The sequence below is a fragment of the Phocoena phocoena genome, chromosome 5 (assembly GCF_963924675.1).
Source record: "Phocoena phocoena chromosome 5, mPhoPho1.1, whole genome shotgun sequence".
Taxonomy (NCBI): Eukaryota; Metazoa; Chordata; class Mammalia; order Artiodactyla; family Phocoenidae; genus Phocoena; species Phocoena phocoena.
The window spans coordinates 53345056-53365522 of NC_089223.1; the positions used below are offsets into that span (position 1 = coordinate 53345056).

Below are 20467 nucleotides of genomic sequence, written 5' to 3' on the forward strand. Positions count from 1 at the left end.
ATAATGATTAAATTAAATAATGTCTTAAAAGCATTAGCACAGTGCCTGACACATATTACACACTCAATAAATATTGACCAATTTTTAATGTTCTAAATAGGCACCTTTAGAGATTCACTCAGCCATGCTTGCCTTGGACCAGTTTCAGGAGAACTATAGTCGCAAGCCAAATACTGGGTAATGTTCTTTGTTTGAAATAACTTTTTTTTTTATTGTAATACCACTAGATACACCAAACTGTATAAACACTTCTGACCTGGTCTTTTTTCTGGTAGGAGTGGAGAGATCAATTTATAAAAATGGAGTTATACTAAATAAGAATTTTCCTATTTTGAAGTCTTCAAAAGCTGTAACTTTTTAAAATAAAAAATCTGAGAATTATTAAATTATGAATCCGCTATAGAATTTTTTATCTCCTGGTATTGTTGCAAAAAGTTTTTGCCATGTATATTTAAAACTAAACATTATATACTGTTCTTAGGTGAGCATGATTTTGATGTAATTTTGAAGTAATGTATTTATAAACCAGTTACCTTAAAGTCAGTAAGCACTTTGTAATCCACAGGTTTTCAACATATTTCTTAAATTTCAGTTTTGAATATGACCTACTGTTTATAGCAATTGAGAACATTGAAATTGGGGTGTTTTATTTTGAATCCTAGATGCCAACAAGATTCAGAAGAGCTGTTGAAACTAGCAACATCTATAAGTGAAACCTTGGAAGAGCAGGTGAATATTCAAAGTTATGGCCATCAAAAATTATGTAACATATAAATCTATATATTACTGTTCTCTTATCCTGCAAATTCCAGTTTTGCTACTTATTGACTCTGTGACAGTAAGCAAGTTACTTGACATTATTCTACTTGAGTTTTGCAAATCTTTGCCTGGTTTTTAATTAGGTTGTTATCTTCTTATTAATTGAGAGCATTCTTTATATAATCTGGAAATTAGTCCTTTATCAGACACACATTTTACAGATATTTTCTTCCAGTCTGTGGGTTGTCTTTTCATTTTACTATCAATACAGTGTCTTTTGAGGAGCACAGGTTTTTAATTTTGCTGAAGTTCAGTTTATCAGTTTTTCTTTTTTATGGTTTGTGCCCTTTTTTAACTCAAAATCATAAAGCTTTTCCCCTGTATTTTCTTCTAGAAGGTTTATTGTTTTGTGAGTTTATTTTTCTGTACCATACAAAGTATAGTTCGTGTACATGACTATACATTTTGAACTCACTGTGTACAGTTTTGTACTTTTTTTTTTTTTTTTTTGCTGTACGCGGGCCTCTCACCACTGTGGCCTCTCCCGTTGCGGAGCACAGGCTCCGGACGCGCAGGCTCAGCGGCCATGGCTCATGGGCCCAGCCGCCCTGCGGCATGTGGCATCCTCCCGCACCGGGGCATGAACCCGTGTCCCCTGCATCAGCAGGCGGACTCTCAACCACTGCGCCACCAGGGAAGCCCTGTACTTTTATTAATTTGTTCTTTTCTGTCTTGCCAGGCATAGATCAAGGTTAATTATTTTGTGTATGAATATCCAGTAATTCTAGCCCATTTATTGAAAAGACATTTTTTTTTTATCCAGTTTTTTTGGCATCTTTGTCAGAAATTTATTGACCACATATGTGTAGGGCTCTTTCTGAACCCAATATTATCTTCCATTGGTTGTTTCTATCCTTTTGCTAGTACCATCCTATTTTGATTACTGTAGCTTTATAGTAAGACTTGAAATCAGGTTTAGTCGCTGGTGCATTTCTCAGAAGGAACTTAGAATTAACCGTATTCCCTGAGTTCTTAACACATTTCAAATTTTTATGTAACCTTTATTCTTGAAAGGAGCCTGGCTGAAAGTAAAATTCAAGGCTGTTAACTTTCTTCCTTGATATCTTGCTTTGTATCTTGTAGTTGAGAAATAGGATGTCAGCTTACTTTTCTTACTTTTTATAAATAATCTGGTCTTTTTGCCTTGGGGCCCTGTATATTTTTTTCTTCTGTGTATTTTTTCATCTGTGAAATCTAATAGTTTTACCAAGTTATAACTCAAGATTGATCATTCAGTCAATTTTTCAAGGTATACCATGAGCCCATTTTGATTCATACTTTCTTTTATTTATTTATTTTTCCCCTTTGGGGAAGGTGGAATGGATCATTTGGGTTCTTAGTTATTAAATTTCTGATTCAAGGTGGGGTTTTCCACATCTCCAAGTGTTTGTTGATATATAATTCACTCAGTCAAATTTACTCTGCCTTATAATTAGTTTGGGGGAGAAATTTTCAGTACTGAAATGTTTTGATTCTAATTTTCTGTCTCCTTTTTACATCTTCTTTGTTTGGTAAACTGATTTTTCTGTATATGCTTTTGGACAGGGTAAGGTTTTTTGGTGCTTTTTCAAATTTTTATTTCTAGAGCCCCTCTTCCTCTTCTCTTCCTGAAAAGGAGTTTCTTTAATAGGTGATTTTTTTTTTTAACTAAAAAAATTTTTTTGGTGGATACGTGTTGATATATCTTGTGGATCTCTTTGCTTTCTGCCAAATCCTACTTAACTTCCTCTCTTACTTCCTTTTTTAGCCTTCTCTGTCAAGGGATATCTCCCCCTTTCTATCATTCTCCCCAGGGAAGTTCTTTCATCATAGCCACTGCTGAGATCTGCCAGACTTCATACATGTTCAGTATTTTTTGCACTTAGTATGGGCTTTCTGTTTTCTCAGGATGATTTTGACTGTGCTTTGTCACATTAGGCTTTTCATTCTCTCTTCTGTGGTTACACGCTTCCTGCTCTCTGTTCAGGCTTGCAGCAATATGAAGTCCAGAAATAGTTCATTTGTGGTTTGGTGTTTGTTTTTCTATTTACAGGCAATTTGAAGTTCATATTTTCTGTTTCTTAGTAATACTGAAGCCCTGCCACTGGTTTATTTCTCTTCTTGTGGATATGTATCATCTTTTGGAGACCGTGTGCAGAAATTCAGATATAGGCCTTAGTCGTTATCCTAGGGTGATGAAAAACTCCCCAGATTTGGATGTTTGTTTATTAAAAAATATAAAATCTTGAAAGATAGTGTAACCTAATGGTAAGAATAGAGCTGGAGAGTTGGACTTTTTGGGTTCAGATTCTGGTTTGACCACTTACTAGCAGTAAAATCTTGAGTAAATTACTTAATCTTTCAAAGTTTCAGTTTTCTAATTTGTATGATAGAAATTATATTTCCTAGGATTATTTTGAAGATTACATGTGGACTAATAATATACAACTCAAAATAGATGCTCAACCAAATTACCTGCTTCTATTAGCATTCTTGTCATTGTTAATATTATCAGTACCACCAATATCTCTGCATTCAGAAATGCCACATCTTAAATGAAATTGTAATCTGAGTTGAGTTTAGTGCTAAATAGTTGTAAAATAGTGAGATATAGAAAATTGAAATGGAGTGGGTGGAATGTGAGTAAATAGTAATCTCTTTTTGTATCATAGATATCTTTGATAATGTAATAAAAGCCTTCCTTCTTCCCCTAAATGTACATTTTACATAGAATTTCAAGAGATTAATTGAGCCCTACTTGAATCCTAGGTTAAGATTCTAGTTACTGATGTTGAAAGAACAGGAAGAGAAAGAGAAGCCAGAGCTCATGAAGAGATCTTTGTGACAAATAAGAAATTGTGCTAAAATAATAGCTCCAAAATCCAGTTCTCCATTTTTTTCTTAAAAATACTAATAAATTTTATTTTGAGAAACATCATTTCAGTTTAAGTATGATAATGAGAACTTTGTGGTGATTGGCTCTTAGATTTATATGCAAAAGTGCCATTACTCTCAATTTTTTTCCTAAACTGCCTTTTCTAACAATGTATTGCCTCATTTTTTACAGTTTTACTTTTTATTTGCCACTTCAAGCACAAATGATAGCTCATCATTTTTTCTGGGTCATTTTTTTTTTTTTTCATTTATGTAGGTGCAAGGTTTTTCCATAGTTTTCATTAAAACATGTTTTTTAAAATTCTGGTTGTTTGTCCGACATCACGGTAGATAATCCATTTAATTCTAAATTGTTCCCTAGTGTCACATAAAGAGTCAAAAAGCAAAATTGGGCAGGTACTGGTAATGAAATATACTGCTTAAGGTAACTGACATGGAATTGGATCTTTTATTATGAGATTGGGACTTTTTTTTAGGACTTAAAAACTATTAGGGAAATTGAGTAGCTCTTTTAGAAGTTAAGGTATAATTATTTATTGAAATTTTGAGTATACCATGTGAATACTGTTAATATTATTGTCTTTCATGGCTTGTGTTTCAGCCTGAAGTAAATTATGACATTGTACGTTGGCTCTCTTGGACTGCCCAAGGCTTTTTACCCCCACTTGCTGCAGCAGTAGGAGGTGTTGCCAGCCAAGAAGTATTGAAAGCTGTGACAGGAAAGTTTTCTCCTTTATGCCAGTGGGTTAGTTCTCTATTTTAATATTTTTTTTGTACTTAAGGTTGAATTATTCACCCATATAATGAATGTCTGTTATGAATTATAACATAGTATTAATTAATATATTATAAAAGCAACCTTAAAGTATTTTTTGATGCATGAGTCAGATGTGATGTGCCACCAAAACTTAATTCTATAATGGAAACTGACAAGATCATTTGTTGAGGCTATTGGCATGTAACCCAGAGTTGCATTCTAGGATGTATTTCCCTCATTTGTGAGAGTGGAGGAATTTTCACTCTTATATTCCTTATATATAAGGAATTTTCTTATCCTTATATTTAGTTTCCACTACTGTTAGTTTAGCAGTCACATGCTTTCAGGACTCCTGAACTGTTCCATGGAGTCTTTTGGTATCATGAATCTTCAGATTCCCTAGTTTCTAGGTATAAACTTCTAAAGGTAGAAAGCATAGGAATGGTAAAAGTTTGAGAACTACATAGGGTAAAAACAATCGCAAGATGGAAAAACCCTGGTTTCTATTACCAGAAGGAATAATTGGCAAAGTGTATCAAAGGATACTCTTCAGGCCCTTTTTTTTTTTTTTAATTTTAAACATTTGAATATAACATTGATCTTGTTTATTATGTTTTAAAAAGTTTAAATTTAGCTTTAATAATTAAAATTTGTAAATTTATTATTGATGCTATTAATTAATATTATTTTGCTGCTGGATTATTTGGTTTATTTTAACACAGTGTACAAGTTCAGTTGTAAAAGTCTGGTTTAGATATAACTATTAGCAGCATGGGGAATATAAATTATGTTATTAATATAGATTCTATGTTATAATTAAATAAATAACCATTTATTCATGTTCATGGTCATGTTCACGTTTTTTAGCCATATAAGTTACTTAAAATGAAAATGAGAATGAGACTCGGGTTTTTTTCATTAACCTGAACTAATTCTGTTTGATATTATTTTAAATGCTGAAATTGTGGCCTCCTAGACCATTTCCTCTGTAGTATATGTAATAATTACAGATGACATAGTTTCCAAGTTGGAAATTAAATATGGACTAGGTACTTTCCTATCAAAAGTAAACAAATTATTCAAATGTAGCTGAAATTGAATGAGCTTCCAGAAGTTTTTATGTAGTTATAAAAAATAGATTTGGAGGTGAAATTTCCTTTTGTTTGTTAATAATAGAATATATCATCTGTAAGATGGCTAAATGACATGAATCAAATTATATCCTTTTACAGTTCCTCCAGATTTAACCATTGTTTCAATGAAAGAATGTAAGGAATGTTTATTGCATAAGAAACAATCACATTTTTTAATCCTTTATTTTACATGTTTACATTATTTTACATGTTTATCATTGTTTTCTTTAATGATCATTAAATAACTACAGAAGATAATTATTTTTTCTAGCAATTTAGCTTTCTACATAGTAAGTTATGTTTTTATCTTCTACTTTAAGTTATATATTGAAGCAGCAGATATTGTCGAATCCCTAGGCAAACCTGAACGTGAAGAATTTCTCCCACGGTAATACTGACCTTTTTGTTGCTTTTTTCTTAGTTGTATGTTTATAAGGAGCAACTAGATTAAAAGAGTTTTTGTGCAAACATGCATTTGTTTTAGTTGTCTTTTCTCCTTAGCTCACTTCTGCAGTCATTTCTTCTCTACTTAGAGATTGTGTCATAATAATGCAGTATCTCTTTACCACCTTATAAATAATGAATATAAAGTGTTAAATTTATATCATGAGAATGGTTAGGTTTTGAAACATCATTCTGATTTTAGATGAAAACAATTGCTACCTGCAGCTTTTATTTATATCAGTCATTCTTTACCTTTTGGGTCACATATCTCTTTGGGAATCTGATAAAAGCTTATGAATTCATTCTCCCAGAAATACACATAACCCAAAGTTCTGCCTTCAATTTAAGTGGGTTAACAACTTCAAAGCCCAGCCATAGTCTTCTCTACAAACCTTTATTAAAAATCCCTGCCTTAAAAATTTTTTTCCAGATAAACTAAAGTGACTTTCACTTAAGTCATTTGGACTTAGAATATTAAGTCAAATGGAAAAAAGAAACAACTGATTTCTTTATGAAGTTTCTTCTCTTTCAAATAAGATAATTTATCTGTTAGTTTGGAAGAAACTTATTAAATTGGTACTAGCAGCAATTAAACTAATCTTAATAATGTTTTTTTATGCCATTCTGTTTTCTTGGTTTATATTGTTTTTACAGAGGAGATAGATATGATGCCTTACGAGCCTGCATTGGAGACACTTTGTGTCGGAAGCTACAAAATTTGAATATCTTTTTAGTAAGTAGGAATAATAATGAGAATAAATAGTACAGTCAAACTGCTCTTGTATATCGTTAATTTATTAAAGGAAATTTGAGTAAAGTTTCTAACATAGTAGACATTCAGGAAATGTTTAAAACAGGAATTTGTAAACTGTACCTGCAGGCCAAATCCATCCTGCTGCCTGTTTTTATAAATAAAGTTTCACGAGAACACAGCCAAGCCCATTTATTCAAATATTGTCTATGGCTTCTTTCATACTATAATAGTGGAGCTGAGTAGTTGTGAAAAAGACCATATCGCTTACAAAGCTGAAAACATTCACTGTCTGGCCCTTTATAGAAGACGTTTGCCAACCCATCGTCTAGAGAATTAGTACATGTAAAGTTAAAATACGAGTATAGTAGTTTTGAACATTAAATGATTTTCTAGAAATACATTAAAAATTGTGGGTTTGGGGTTTTTTTTTGTTTTTTCTTACCAAATGTAGGAATATGTAGGTGGATATGTCTTTCTTAAATGTCTTAGTGCATTGACACGGAAGCTCTCCCCAATAGCATAAGACGACTTCTCCTGCCACTTATTTTTTTTAATTATTATAATCAGTCCTAAAAGTACTACTGATTTTTATTATTCATTTTTTAAATAATATTTTGGAAATCAGCAGTATTCCTGAGCTTTTACCTGCATGTAGAATCTCTTATTAGTTTTTACTTAAAAGTCTTAGAATAGTTATATTCATCAAATGAGTTTAGAAAATTGTCTATAAACAAGTAATCTTTTTAATTGTAATGTTGCACTGTTTCATGCTGTTTGTTTCCATCTTATATAAAAACTGAGTTCAAACTTTGGCTTTTGTGTGGAATATTAAAATGTCTTCTTTTTAAAGGAATTATAAATATTATGCTTTTCCTTCTATGATTTATACATTTTTTTAACCGAGACACTTATAATGATATCATGAACCATTAAATATTTTAAAGTAAAATGATTTTTAAGTTACTTTAAAAGTTCAAATTATTTTTAAAAGTATGTATTGTAACAGCATTTGAAGAAACTTAAGATGAAATTGCTCTTTAGTAAGTAGATGTTTTAATTTTATTTAATCTGATACCTTTTATTTTTCTTCTCCATAGGTAGGATGTGGAGCCATAGGCTGTGAAATGTTAAAAAATTTTGCTTTGCTAGGTGTTGGCACAGGCAAAGAGAATGGAATGGTAAGATATAAATCCTTGAGAGTTAAAAGTTTATATTTCTTTTGCTGCCCAGTTTTGAATCATATTTGACTGCATGGATCTGAAGTATTGGTTTTTGAGGATAGAGCCACTAGGCTAGAAATTGGAAGATTCTGATTCTACCCTGACCATTTTTCAAAATTTATGTGACCTTGTGACAAATAACTTGAGTTCTCTGCTCCTCAGTTTCTTTCTTTAGTATTGTGAAACTGTTATCTGTACTACCTGCTTCATAATGTAATTATGAAGATCAAATGTGAAAGGGCTTTTGAAACAATAAAGCACATTAATACTGTTATTTCTATTAGATACTACTTATTATTATATAAATATTTAAGATGGGAGAAGCTAACATTAAAAAGTTGCAGAGTACTCAAATATTGTTTCAATTGGTGAGTATCAAAAGAGTGAGTAGTGTAAACTTTGGTATACAGTATAAACTCTTAAGATGATAAATGTCAGTTAACTGGAAAGCCATGTCATATATTTAAATAAAAATGTATTTCATTGATGCTGTTTGCCTTTAAGATGTACACTACAGTGGTGATGTCATAGATTTATCATGGTGACTAATAGTGAGTAATTAAATGACTAAAGTTTATTTAATAGTTCACATTTTATAGTTTATTAAACTTACTGTCACAGTTACAGGCAGATGTCCTACAGTTATATTATTCCTGCTCAGCATTTCCTAAATTGTGTTCCACAAATGACTATTAGTTCTGGTAGTTTTTAAAGTATTTCTTAAAAAAAAATCCTTGGTTACACAAGTTTGGATATCACCTACTTTACTCCTTGGAACTTCATAATACATATCAGCATATAAAAGTCAGGAAAAGAACTATAGTAAATAAACCTACTTACTTCAGGTAACAAAACAAGGTAAGTTAATGTGGACAGATTTCTAGCCTACTGCAAATGCATAGTCTTGCTGTATAAATTATTCTTTTTTAAAGTGTTTACATAAGTAGCCAAACTAACTAGAAGGAAGGAAAGAGAAACCCCCAGGTTCCAGGAACCAAGAGAGAAATTATTCCTGAGCTAAAAGCTGTGGTGACTCATAAGTGTTTCTGTCTTAAATATATGTCCAATACATTAACTAGAAAGAAAGTCATTTGTAAGAAATCATAACTCAGAGCTGCACCACACTGGTGTATGGGGTCCAAAATTATATCATATAAAAACTTCAAGAAGAGAAATGAATATAACAAGTTTAGGGCCATTGAAACCTCTGATTAAAACAAATGCAAAACCACATCATGGTGGTACTTACACACTGAGAGTACATAGGACTATGCAGAGAAATCAACATCCATTCAAGACAATTTACAATGAAAAATGACAGTCTACTAGGAAAAGGTACCACCTGGAAGAATCAGCCAATGAAAATAGAAGAATTAACTCTCTAAGAACTATAGATAATAGGCGTGCTACAGATAATAGAACAAACTGTAAAGTTAAAAATGACCAAAGATATAGAAAGAGGAATGGAAACATGAGAGAAAAAGGCACTGGAATTTTCACAAAAAGCCAAGGAAGAATTTTTGTATAATTAGTGAACTTAAAATTCCAATATAGCTGAAGTGAGAATTGATGAAAAGAAGATAAATACCCAAAATATAGTTTAGAAAGATTCTTTTTTTTTTAATGAAAGAGGATACATTTGCATGGTCCAACGTAAGTGTAGTAGAATTTCCAGAGAGAGTAAAGATAAGGGAGAAGAAGTAATATATTCCAAGGATAATGACAAGTTTCCAGAGTTGAAGAGACAAGTGTGTTCAGATTGAAAAGGTAAACTAATCCCAAACAAATCAAAAGCAAAGATAAAAAGAGAGATTACTTAGTAGACTTCTCATCAGCAATAAATGCACACCTGAAGATAGAGAAGCATATCTTTATAGTGCAAGGGATTATCAACCTAGATTTCTATACCCAGCTAAATTATCTGTTAAGAGGAAAAAAAAAAAAAAGATAATTGACTAGTAAAATGATGAAAGATTACTGCTTATTCTCACTGAAAGAACTATGGATTAATATAGGCAATGTGTGAAGCAAGGGTAAGTAGAGGCATTTATCAACATTCTTAGATTTAAATAAGCATTAATTTTTAAAACCTTTAATTAAAATATTGACCAGTTTGGGGGTGGGCTGGTTAAGAATAAGTAAAATGTTCATTGATATGGAAAACAGAAGAGAGAGTTCAGATATCCTCCAGTTGTTCAGGAGGAAGATGGAGATTTTAATTTTAGATCTTAAGTCACATGTACATGTTAAAATTTTGAAGATCACCACATAAAAATAGAGATTTAACTTCCAAATCAGTTCAGTGAGGGGTTGACAGGGGCATTGAGGGAGGATTAGAATCAAGAATACTTGATCAATCCAGTAGAAGAACAAACAAAAAAAAGTGGATAAAAAGTAGGGTTGGGGGAGGTAGAAGAAAAAGCTTTTTAATCAGTAATCACAATAAGTATACATTGATTAAGCTTTTTCTTAAAGGACATTTTCTGTGCTTTTTTTTCCCCCCATTTCAAAGAGATACCCTCTAACACGTAATTAAAAAGAACTGTTGAAAACAAAAAACTATATATATATATACATATATATGTATATATACGCATATCTCTCTATATATATATACATATATATGTGTGTATATATATATATATATATATATATATATATATATATATATCTGAAATGCCAGCTAAAAGAAAGTGAATGTGTTTGGGAATACAAATCAACATGTAACAGCTGGAACACACTCTGAGAATACTGCTTCTAGTGAAATCTTTTACAAATACTAGCTTAAGTGGCAAATGCATTATGAGTACTTTTTAGATTATCTTGGATCTGTTTACTTTAATCTTTCATCCTTTAGAATGGGGGTCTGCAAACTTTTTCTTAACTATATTGTAGCTGTTCTAGGCTTGTTGATCTTAAGGCTCTGTCACAGCTGCTGAGCTCTGCCATTACAGTATGAAAACAGCCATAAAGTGGCATGACAGTGTTCAGTAAAATTTATTTACAAAAACAGGCAGCCTGCCTGCACTGTAGTTCGTAGACCTCTGCTTTAGCAAGAGCTTTCAAATTGAAACATTCAGGCTTTCTTTCCCAATCAATTGAGACTGAGAATAAATATGTATAGAAAGAAGAGCTAACTCCTCTATGGCTAATCCATTACGGTTCTAAAATGTGATAGTGATGTTAAACCTTTATTTTGTTACGAATAGTTAAAAAAAAGTTTTGAGTAGGAGTTGCAGTTGGTTTCAGCTGTTTTGTTTGACATGTTCGTATGCTAAACATTATCATTAAATATAAGTATAAAAACAGTAGTATTGGTAACCAGTTTTGGAGTATTTGTATTATAACTTTCACCAGCCAAAATAATTTAGAATAACTTGTGGGAGTTGTTTTAGTCATTCAGAGAAAAACAAAGTAGATTTAAATTTATCTCTTATGTAATTTCAGCCATTTTTTTCCTTGGTATTAGGTTACAGTAACAGATCCTGACTTGATAGAAAAATCCAACTTGAATAGACAGTTTCTATTTCGTCCTCATCACATACAGGTGTGTTGTTATACTGTTTCAAATTTGAATCATCTATTATGTTATACAAAAAAGAAGAGAGTTTCCTTTTTATAAATAGAATATGGAGCTTGAACAAGCATAGTATCTTCTTTATTTTATTAGAATCTCTCAAATTATCAAATAATGGGAATGACAATAGAGAAAATATATAATTATTTTTTAATATAAAAATTAGTTTTTGCATTGATTTTGGGTGTTAAAATCTGAGTTGTGAATGATGGGCAGTATTTTTTTCATTTTATAATCAAGATGTATCTATGTAATTTTAGAAACATCTTAGGATATAAAAACAGCTTCCCTAATTTGAAGTTTTTATAGATGACAAATTTGGCACTGTCTTCTTTATTAACCTTTATTACAAAACAGGTAAAGTTTGAGAATTTTTTGCTCTTTTGCTCTTGTTTGATTATTTAACATCCCTTTTTATTATCAAATAATGCTTATTTTCAGTCTTTTTTATGGAGGTCAAAATATTTAAGTCAGTAAAAGAAACAATTTAGTCAGTCAAGCAAATTTACTCTTTAGAAATTTTTTTCACTTTGTTGTTCTACAACTCATTGAGAATCTTAGTAAACTAAGAAATGTCATGAACAGGAAAGTAATTAAAGCATACTTGTATATAGTTATATAGTGGCATAGTTAACCGAATGACCTCACCTATCCAAATACAAAGAACTAAGTAACAGGGTCTCTCATGAACTAAAATTTATGTGATAAGATTCATTCACAGACCTTTGTGCATTTTACTTATAAAAGAACTATTAAAGCCTGTTTGTTTTACACTTCTGACAAAGTTTACAATTTGTATGTATGAATGCTAATAGCACTGAGAAGTAAAAACATGTCCGTCTAACAATATGAGAAGAGACAGATACCATTAAAACTAGATGCAGTCGTTCAAGCTGAATGATCTATAGATACTTAGTGTTAGAGCCAGTACTCCCAAATAAACTATGATAGCACCTGAAAGGACACCAGTGATTTAAAAATGATCACTAACTCTAAAAGAAAAGAAAGGGTACTCTTTTTATAAAACTGAAACATATATAATAATTTTTTATTTCCATCCAGAAATGGTAAAATTTTTTAAACATTTTAGTACCAAAATATTGATATTATGTTACCATACCTCTGAGAATTCATATTCTATAGAACTTGGATTTCTAACATTGTACTGAATGTGTTCTCATTTTTTTTTTCTAGGCACTTACTTGATTCAAACCTCATTACTAGAGAAAAATGTACTTTTAATTAGACTTTTTTTTTTTTTTTGCGGTACGTGGGCCTCTTACTGCTGTGGTCTCTCCAGACGCACAGGATCAGCAGCCATGGCTCACGGGCCCAGCCGCTCCGCGGCATGTGGGATCTTCCCGGACCGGGGCACGAACCCACGTCCCCTGCATTAGCAGGCAGACTCTCAATCACTGCGCCACCAGGGAAGCCCCTTAATTAGACTTTTAACTAATATTTTAAGAATTACAGAGCACTTAGCTGTAAAATAGAATTCGTTTACATTTTTATTAATAATGTATGAATTATGGGGCTTCCCTGGTGGCGCAGTGGTTGAGAATCCGCCTGCGATGCAGGGGACACAGGTTCGTGCCTTGGTCTGGGAGGATCCCACGTGCCGCAGAGCGGCTGGGCCCATGGGCCATGGCTGCTGGGCCTGCGCGTCCGGAGCCTGTGCTCCGCAGCGGGAGGGGCCACGGCGGTGAGAGGCCCGCATACCGCAAAAAAAACAAAATGTATGAATTATTAATTCTAATGTGCATTACTAAATGCAGCATGACCACAGTGAATGTAATATCCACAAATTAAAAATGAAAACTGGTCTCATTACATTATTCTTCATATAAAAAATGTTTTAAGTTCAGTCATGGTCTATTTTTCCTATTTACCATTTATTTCTTCTGTTTTTATATGTTATTTGTTTAGAAACCTAAAAGCTATACTGCTGCTGATGCAACCCTGAAAATAAATCCTCAATTAAAGATAGATGCACACTTGAACAAAGTATGTCCAGCCACCGAGGTGATTTACAATGATGAGTTCTATACTAAGCAGGATATAATTATTACAGCATTAGATAATGTGGAAGCCAGGAGATACGTAGACAGGTATGTTCTTGAAATTCAGGTTCATAGAAATTGTCTTTCGTTTTCACTTCATTTCTCACACCTATTTATTGAAAAGTTACCGAAGTTTCTGATTATTCTTTATGTTCCTATTATAGTTCTCCTTGAACCCAAGCCTTTTGATGATTTCCCATTAGAGACAGGATAAAATTAAAAATCTTTAAAATGGCCTAAATGTTTTTCATAGAGTATCTGCCACCTGTCCACCACTCCAGCTTAAAATTTACTGTTTCTCCCTGGTTCCCCTTATTCTAGCCACACATTCTTTCTTTCAGTTCTTACAGTGGGGGCATCTAACACTTTTCACCTCAGGGACTTGTACATGATCTCCTTCAACCTCAGGAAATTATGTTTATCTTGTTCTAAAACTCCTGACCCCAAATCTGCCTACTTACTCTTTACTTCCTTTAGTTTTTTCTCTCATCCTTTCAGTTTCAGCCTAAATGTCTTTATTCAAACAGACTTTCTTTAACCCCTGAATTCTAAATTAGATCCTCCTAAGATAATCTTTCACAGCACTCATTTTTCCTTCATAGCACTTATTTTTTATTGCCATGCACATTTATTTAATATTTGTTTCCTCACTAAATCATTTATTCAGTTATTATTTATTTTCCCATCACTCTGTCCTCAGTGCCCAACACATGGTGTCATTCAGTAAATATTTGTTAAATAAGTAGATGAATAAATGACTATGATGTATACACCTTACATAATCTTTCTTATATCTTTGTATGACTCTCTAATGTTAGGGTGCTAGAGCAGATTTATTAGCAGGAAAATTTACCAGTTGAGAGTACAGTGGAAAGTTTATAAACTTTTGCAGAGAAAGGCAAAAAAGAAACTTTAAGAAATTAAATAAAGTATGTTGAATATAGGTATCATAAGTATTGAGAAAGAAGGTTTGGGATGAAGAAAATGTTGAAAAGATATAGTGAGGTAGAACTTATAGTCAGAAAATGAACCAAAGAAGAAATAGAAAACAAGAAAAGAAGGGGTAACACATTAATTAAGAGTTAACCCAGAGGAAAAAAAGTTGAAGCCCAAAATTTGATAGGAGTTTGTTTTTTCTGTTTTCTTATTGAAGTATAGTTGATTTACAATGTTGTGGCAATCTCTACTGTAGAGCAGTGACTCAGTTTTACACAGAGACATTCTTTTTTTATATTCTTTTCCATTATGGTTTATCACGGGATATTGAATATAGTTCCCTGTGCTACACATTAGGACCTTGTTGTTTATCCATTCTGTGTAGGAGTTTTAGAACAAGATAAACGTAATGTGTCTTGTTCTAAAACTACCAAACTTGGGAATGGAAGGTAGAGACAAAAATTGCTAGAGTGAGCAACAAAGTTTGTGGGAGGAAGGGGGTGGTAATAATAAATGGGTTGTTTGGTGGTCGTGTATCTGTTTCCTAAAGTGTTATATCCAAGAAGTGATCAACATGTGAAATGGTCAGTAGAAATTGGTAAGTTGTCCTCTGCTTACATTGTTACTGCTCACTTTTATGTTTGTTACCTATTTTCTTTTCACATAGCCGTTGCTTAGCAAATCTACGGCCCCTCTTAGATTCTGGAACAATGGGCACTAAGGGACACACTGAAGTTATTGTACCTCATTTAACTGAATCCTATAATAGTCATGTAAGTGAACCACTTTTTTAAAGTAAATATCTCTTCTTTATATCTCATCATTTTTATATCTCACGGTTTATTTCTCTTCATTAGTCAGCAAATTTGGTATAGCATTCCTAATCCCTTCTGTTTTTGATCCGCCAATGATGTCTGTGCATATGTGTATAGACATTTTTTTAAATGTAGCTGAACTTATTTTTTTAATCATCAAAATTTTGTTTCCTGTCTTTCTGGAATATTATTCTTGTGTTTACTGTTTGTTTCTCAGAGCTGCTTGATTAGTTTTTAGCAACCTTTGAACTGGTGACCCACCCAAAATCTTACTGAAGACTCGGTTTCTCCATATGAGGGACCAAGCCATTTATAACAATATATTTTATACAAATGATATAGGTGTGACTTTTTTTTTTTAACCTCCACGAGTGATTTTGCGATACTACCAACTTTGAAAATCACTGGTCTAAGAAATGTAGGCTTGAGGATTTAAAAAAAAAAAAAAAAAAGGTCAGGCTTCCCTGGTGGTGCAGTGGTTGAGAGTCCGCCTGCCGATGCAGGGGACACAGGTTCTTGCCCCAGTCCGGGAAGATCCCACATGCTGCAGAGCGGCTGGGCCCGTGAGCCATGGCTGCTGAGCCTGCGCGTCCGGAGCCTGTGCTCCGCAATGGGAGAGACCACAACAGTGAGAGGCCCACGTACCGCAAAACATAAATAAATTAATTAATTAAAAAAAATTTTTTAAAAAGGTCAACCCAAGTTGTAAAATTGAAAGAAGAATATTATTTTACAAACATAAATATCCCTTTATTTAATGGATATGTTTGGTTTAGAAAATTTTTTAAATTTTAATAAAATTTGTTTTCCCCTTTACTCTCATGCAATCAGAAGTTTATATAGTGAAAACACTATAATAGACAAAATTGATAAGTTTGATTTGAAGGAAATTAGATGGAGAAAATCATGATATGCTGGGATCATACTAGAAGATTTTCAAAGTAGGGGATGTTACAAAATTCCAAAAGTTCCCTTGATTCTCTCTACCACATCTTCCCCTTCTCCTATATGTATATTCTCTAACTTCATACTCAGAAAAACTAGAATTGAATACTCCATCTGGCTTTCCTTTTTGGTTTATAAAATATTCCGTGGTATTTTATAGATCAACACACTAAAATAAAATCTCTAAGTAAAAAGAGACAAAGTGAGTTGTTTTAGATTGGGTAAGCCCATAAGACTAAATGTACCAAATGTACCCTTTAAGAGAATATGAATTTCTTCAATGGTACTTTTTCATATGACACAACATAGACATTTGTCATTTATGTAATACACAATTTCTGCAAGAAACTATACCAAGCATCAAGAACATATGATTCCTGCTTACAAATATTTTTTCTGCCTGGAGAAAGAAACGGTATGTGGGCACTATATTGGGAATTCTTGAATTATTTTTCAAAATGCAGAATATTTAAAGTGTTAAATGTCACCTTGATACTTGGAGAAAACAAAAAAAGGTAATTATATATGATAATCTGCTATATGAGTACTACATGGTACCAAAGGAGTGCACAGATAATAAGTGACAATAGAATTTGTGTTTGTTGTTACATGGCTATAAACACGTGGGTTAAGTGTCAAAAGAATAATCTTTTCTTCTTAATGTGTAGGAGAAAGAAGATAAAAAAATGTTGGATTTGTTTCATTTTTGAATTTTGTTTTTTAATGGTCTTAAAACACTCAAGTAAATTCATTCCATAAAAAATTGTCATTGCTTCTCTTAACTGTTGTCATATTTTATAAAATAGCGGGATCCCCCAGAAGAAGAAATACCATTTTGTACCCTAAAGTCCTTTCCAGCTGCTATTGAACACACTATACAATGGGCAAGAGATAAGGTAATAAAGATATTTTTTAAGAAATTTTTCTTTGAAGTAGAAAAGATGATATATTCAACTTTTTTTTAAATTTTTTAATTTAATTTAATTTATTTTTTTATACAGCAGGTTCTTATTAGTCATCAATTTTATACACATCAGTGTATACATGTCAATCCCAATTGCCCAGTTCATCAGATATTTCCAACTTTTAAACATACTTTTATTTGTAATGTGTTTTCCTCTTTTCCCTTATAGTTTGAAAGTTCCTTTTCCTACAAGCCTTCGTTGTTTAACAAATTTTGGCAAACCTATCCATCTGCAGAAGAAGTCTTAAAGGTAAAAAACAATATACTTTCTTTTTTAATTGAAGTGTAGTTGATTTCCAATGTTGTGGTAATTTCTGCTGTACAGCAGAATGATTCAGTTATATGTATATACATTCTTTTTCATATTCTTTTCCATTATGGTTTATCACAGGATTTTGAATTTAGTTCCTTGTCTTATACAGTAGAACCTTGTTGTTTATCCATTCTGTATATAGTAGTTTGCATCTGCTAACCCCAACACTTTATGTCAGTGTAATCTTATTTTCAGGTTGCCTATAAATAGTTTACCTCCTTAAACAGAGTTTATACATTAATATTGTATATAGTAAGTATATGAGGAATCTCGAAGTTAGCAGGTCACAAATAACCCTTCATTTTTAATTTGGTCAAACTATATGGAGTTGCAAATACTTTACCATGTTTGACTCACAGAACAGCAATTCATATGGTTCAACCTGATAAGGATTTGATAAATGATAAGAGAGCTACAAATAATAAAACAGATTGTTAAGCTCTTTGGAAAAAACTGAAGTAAGTTTTAGTGAAAATTTCAGGAGTAGGAATGGTCTCAGATTTATTAGTCTCATGGTGAAGGCAACTTGAAAGCTGTTTTTTCACTTTCCTTTAATCCTACACTAAAAATGCCAGCTTTTTAGTGTAAAATATTATTCATAGCACTTCGTATAGTAAGTACATACATAGTACTAACTTACCACTAGCAAGACATGAGGATAACTTGGGAGATAAGAAACTTTAGAGTTAACATTTTACATACTATCTTTTCCCATTTCCCCTCCAGAAAAGAAAAGAAAGAGGGAAAGTAGAAAGACGGGGACAGGGAGCATGAGGTGAAAATAATAAAATCATAAGACACATGAGCTGGCACTTCAAACTTTGGCTGACATTTCCTGGGAATATGTGCATGTGTGTTTGTGTGATTAATTGGACATGTATTTGCTTTGTTTTCTTTTTTCCTTTCATTCTAGAAGATACAAACTGGACACAGTTTAGAAGGCTGTTTTCAAGTTATTAAGTTACTTAGCAGAAGACCTAGAAATTGGTCCCACTGTGTAGAATTAGCAAGATTAAAGTTTGAAAAATATTTTAACCATAAGGTAAGTATACATTATAAAACATTAAGAAAAAGTCTAAACTTGGCTCATTTAATTACTATGAAATTAATTTCATTGACCTGAAAATGTGTACTCTTTCTTTCAGGAAGCTTTTCAGAAATTAGTAAGTTAACTGAGAACAAGTGATGGGCACACAACTAATTTCTCCCTGAATGTTACTGATTAAAGAATGCATTTAAACTCCACCCATTGGCTTGTCAGTTATACATTTAACTAATCCTTGTCTTTCTGTGTACAAAATGGGTTTTAATAAAATAGGGTTTCCTTCTAGAGAAGAAGGAATACATTTAATCAGTAATCATAAAGAAGTTTGTTGTTCAGAGTAAAGCAAGAGACTGAGAGAATAGAGATTCCATCAGAAATTTTGTTGGAATTTTGCCTTCCCCATATATATCTAATAATCACATTTTGTCTGTTTTCTCATTGTAAAATGGGAGTAATAAATTGGTGCCTGACTCATAGCATAGTGGTGAGGATCAAGTGAGTTAATACATGCAAAGTCTTTAGCATAGAACCTGGTCCATCCCATAAATATTTAGTGAAATATTATTAGCTGTTATTCTTACTCCAGTTACATACAGAAGATTGAATGTGTCCTGCACTCTGTTTAGTCTCTCCCTCTCTTTAGGCTCTTACCTATTGGAATATAAAATAAGCTCATCTTTTAAAGTCTTTAAATTATACTTATTCCTGTTTTTCACTCTGCTTCTTGGAAAAAGAAGCTCTGCTTCTTGGAAAAGTGGTCTATACTAACTGTTGCCATATCTTCATCCAGTAAATGTGTCTTCTTTCCCCACGACTATTGAAATTATTCTTACCATGACTATCAATGACCTCATGTTTCAAAATCTACAGAACTCTTTTTTCTCCTTCTATGGGTTTTTTAACTTTTTTTTATCATGGAAAAATTCAACCACAGAAATAATAGAGAAAATAGCATATAATTAATCTCCATGTATTCCTCATATATTTGTCACCCAGGTTTAACAATTAACAGCTCATAGAAAATCTTATTTCATCTATAATCCCACCTAATATACCCTCCCCCAGATGGTTTTGAAGCAAATCTCAAGCAGCATATCATTTCAAAATATAAAATACTATGTATTTTTACTGTTTTTTATTTGCTTGTTTTAAGGACTAGCTCTTTGAAAGGAACAGAATGATATGTAAAATATGCCACCGTTTGTGAAAAGGGATAAAATAATCTATATTCATGTTTGCCATAGATGCAAAAAAAAGAAAAAAGACTATATAAGTGTTGATAAAAAATAGCAATAGAGGTTATTCCAAGTTGGGGTGGGGGGCAGTGACAGGAGAATGGGCAGATTGAGTACACGGTGACTGGAAGACTTCACTATATATCTTTTTATGTATGTTGTTTTTTGAGGTTTTTTTACTTCAGTTAATATTAAGTAGTGATTTTTTTTTAATTCAATTTTTTCTTTAGGCTCTTCAGCTTCTTCACTGTTTCCCTCTGGACACACGATTAAAAGATGGCAGTAAGTATATATCAGTGTTGAGAAGAAAGTTTAATGCAATTTATTACTGACTGCTGACACTGAAAATAATATTTTGTATTTTGTATTTTGTTAGGTTTGTTTTGGCAGTCACCAAAAAGGCCCCCCTCTCCATTAAAATTTGATCTAAATGAACCTTTGTAAGTATATATATCCAGTTTTATATACATCCTTCATTGTAAACTTCTTAACTGTATAGGTTTACATTGGAGGGTGAAAACTGCAGGCTCTTTAATGTTAAATTATTGCATCCCTGTTAATCTAAGAGTTAGCATA

The 20467-nt window shown here is 32.3% G+C and overlaps 1 protein-coding gene across 1 annotated transcript in view; it reads left to right on the plus strand.

The window, feature by feature from the left end:
* The window catches only part of UBA6 (ubiquitin like modifier activating enzyme 6), a 78359-nt gene that overhangs the window by 45449 nt on the left and 12443 nt on the right, over positions 1–20467 (plus strand). The window contains exons 12-25 of the mRNA XM_065877194.1: positions 101–177; positions 663–729; positions 4295–4438; positions 5904–5971; positions 6682–6760; positions 7879–7959; positions 11471–11548; positions 13505–13686; positions 15242–15347; positions 17141–17230; positions 17468–17548; positions 18525–18653; positions 20122–20173; positions 20268–20331. Coding sequence (XP_065733266.1) covers positions 101–177; positions 663–729; positions 4295–4438; positions 5904–5971; positions 6682–6760; positions 7879–7959; positions 11471–11548; positions 13505–13686; positions 15242–15347; positions 17141–17230; positions 17468–17548; positions 18525–18653; positions 20122–20173; positions 20268–20331 — 1298 coding nt within the window. The remainder of the gene's footprint in view (positions 1–100; positions 178–662; positions 730–4294; positions 4439–5903; positions 5972–6681; positions 6761–7878; positions 7960–11470; positions 11549–13504; positions 13687–15241; positions 15348–17140; positions 17231–17467; positions 17549–18524; positions 18654–20121; positions 20174–20267; positions 20332–20467) is intronic.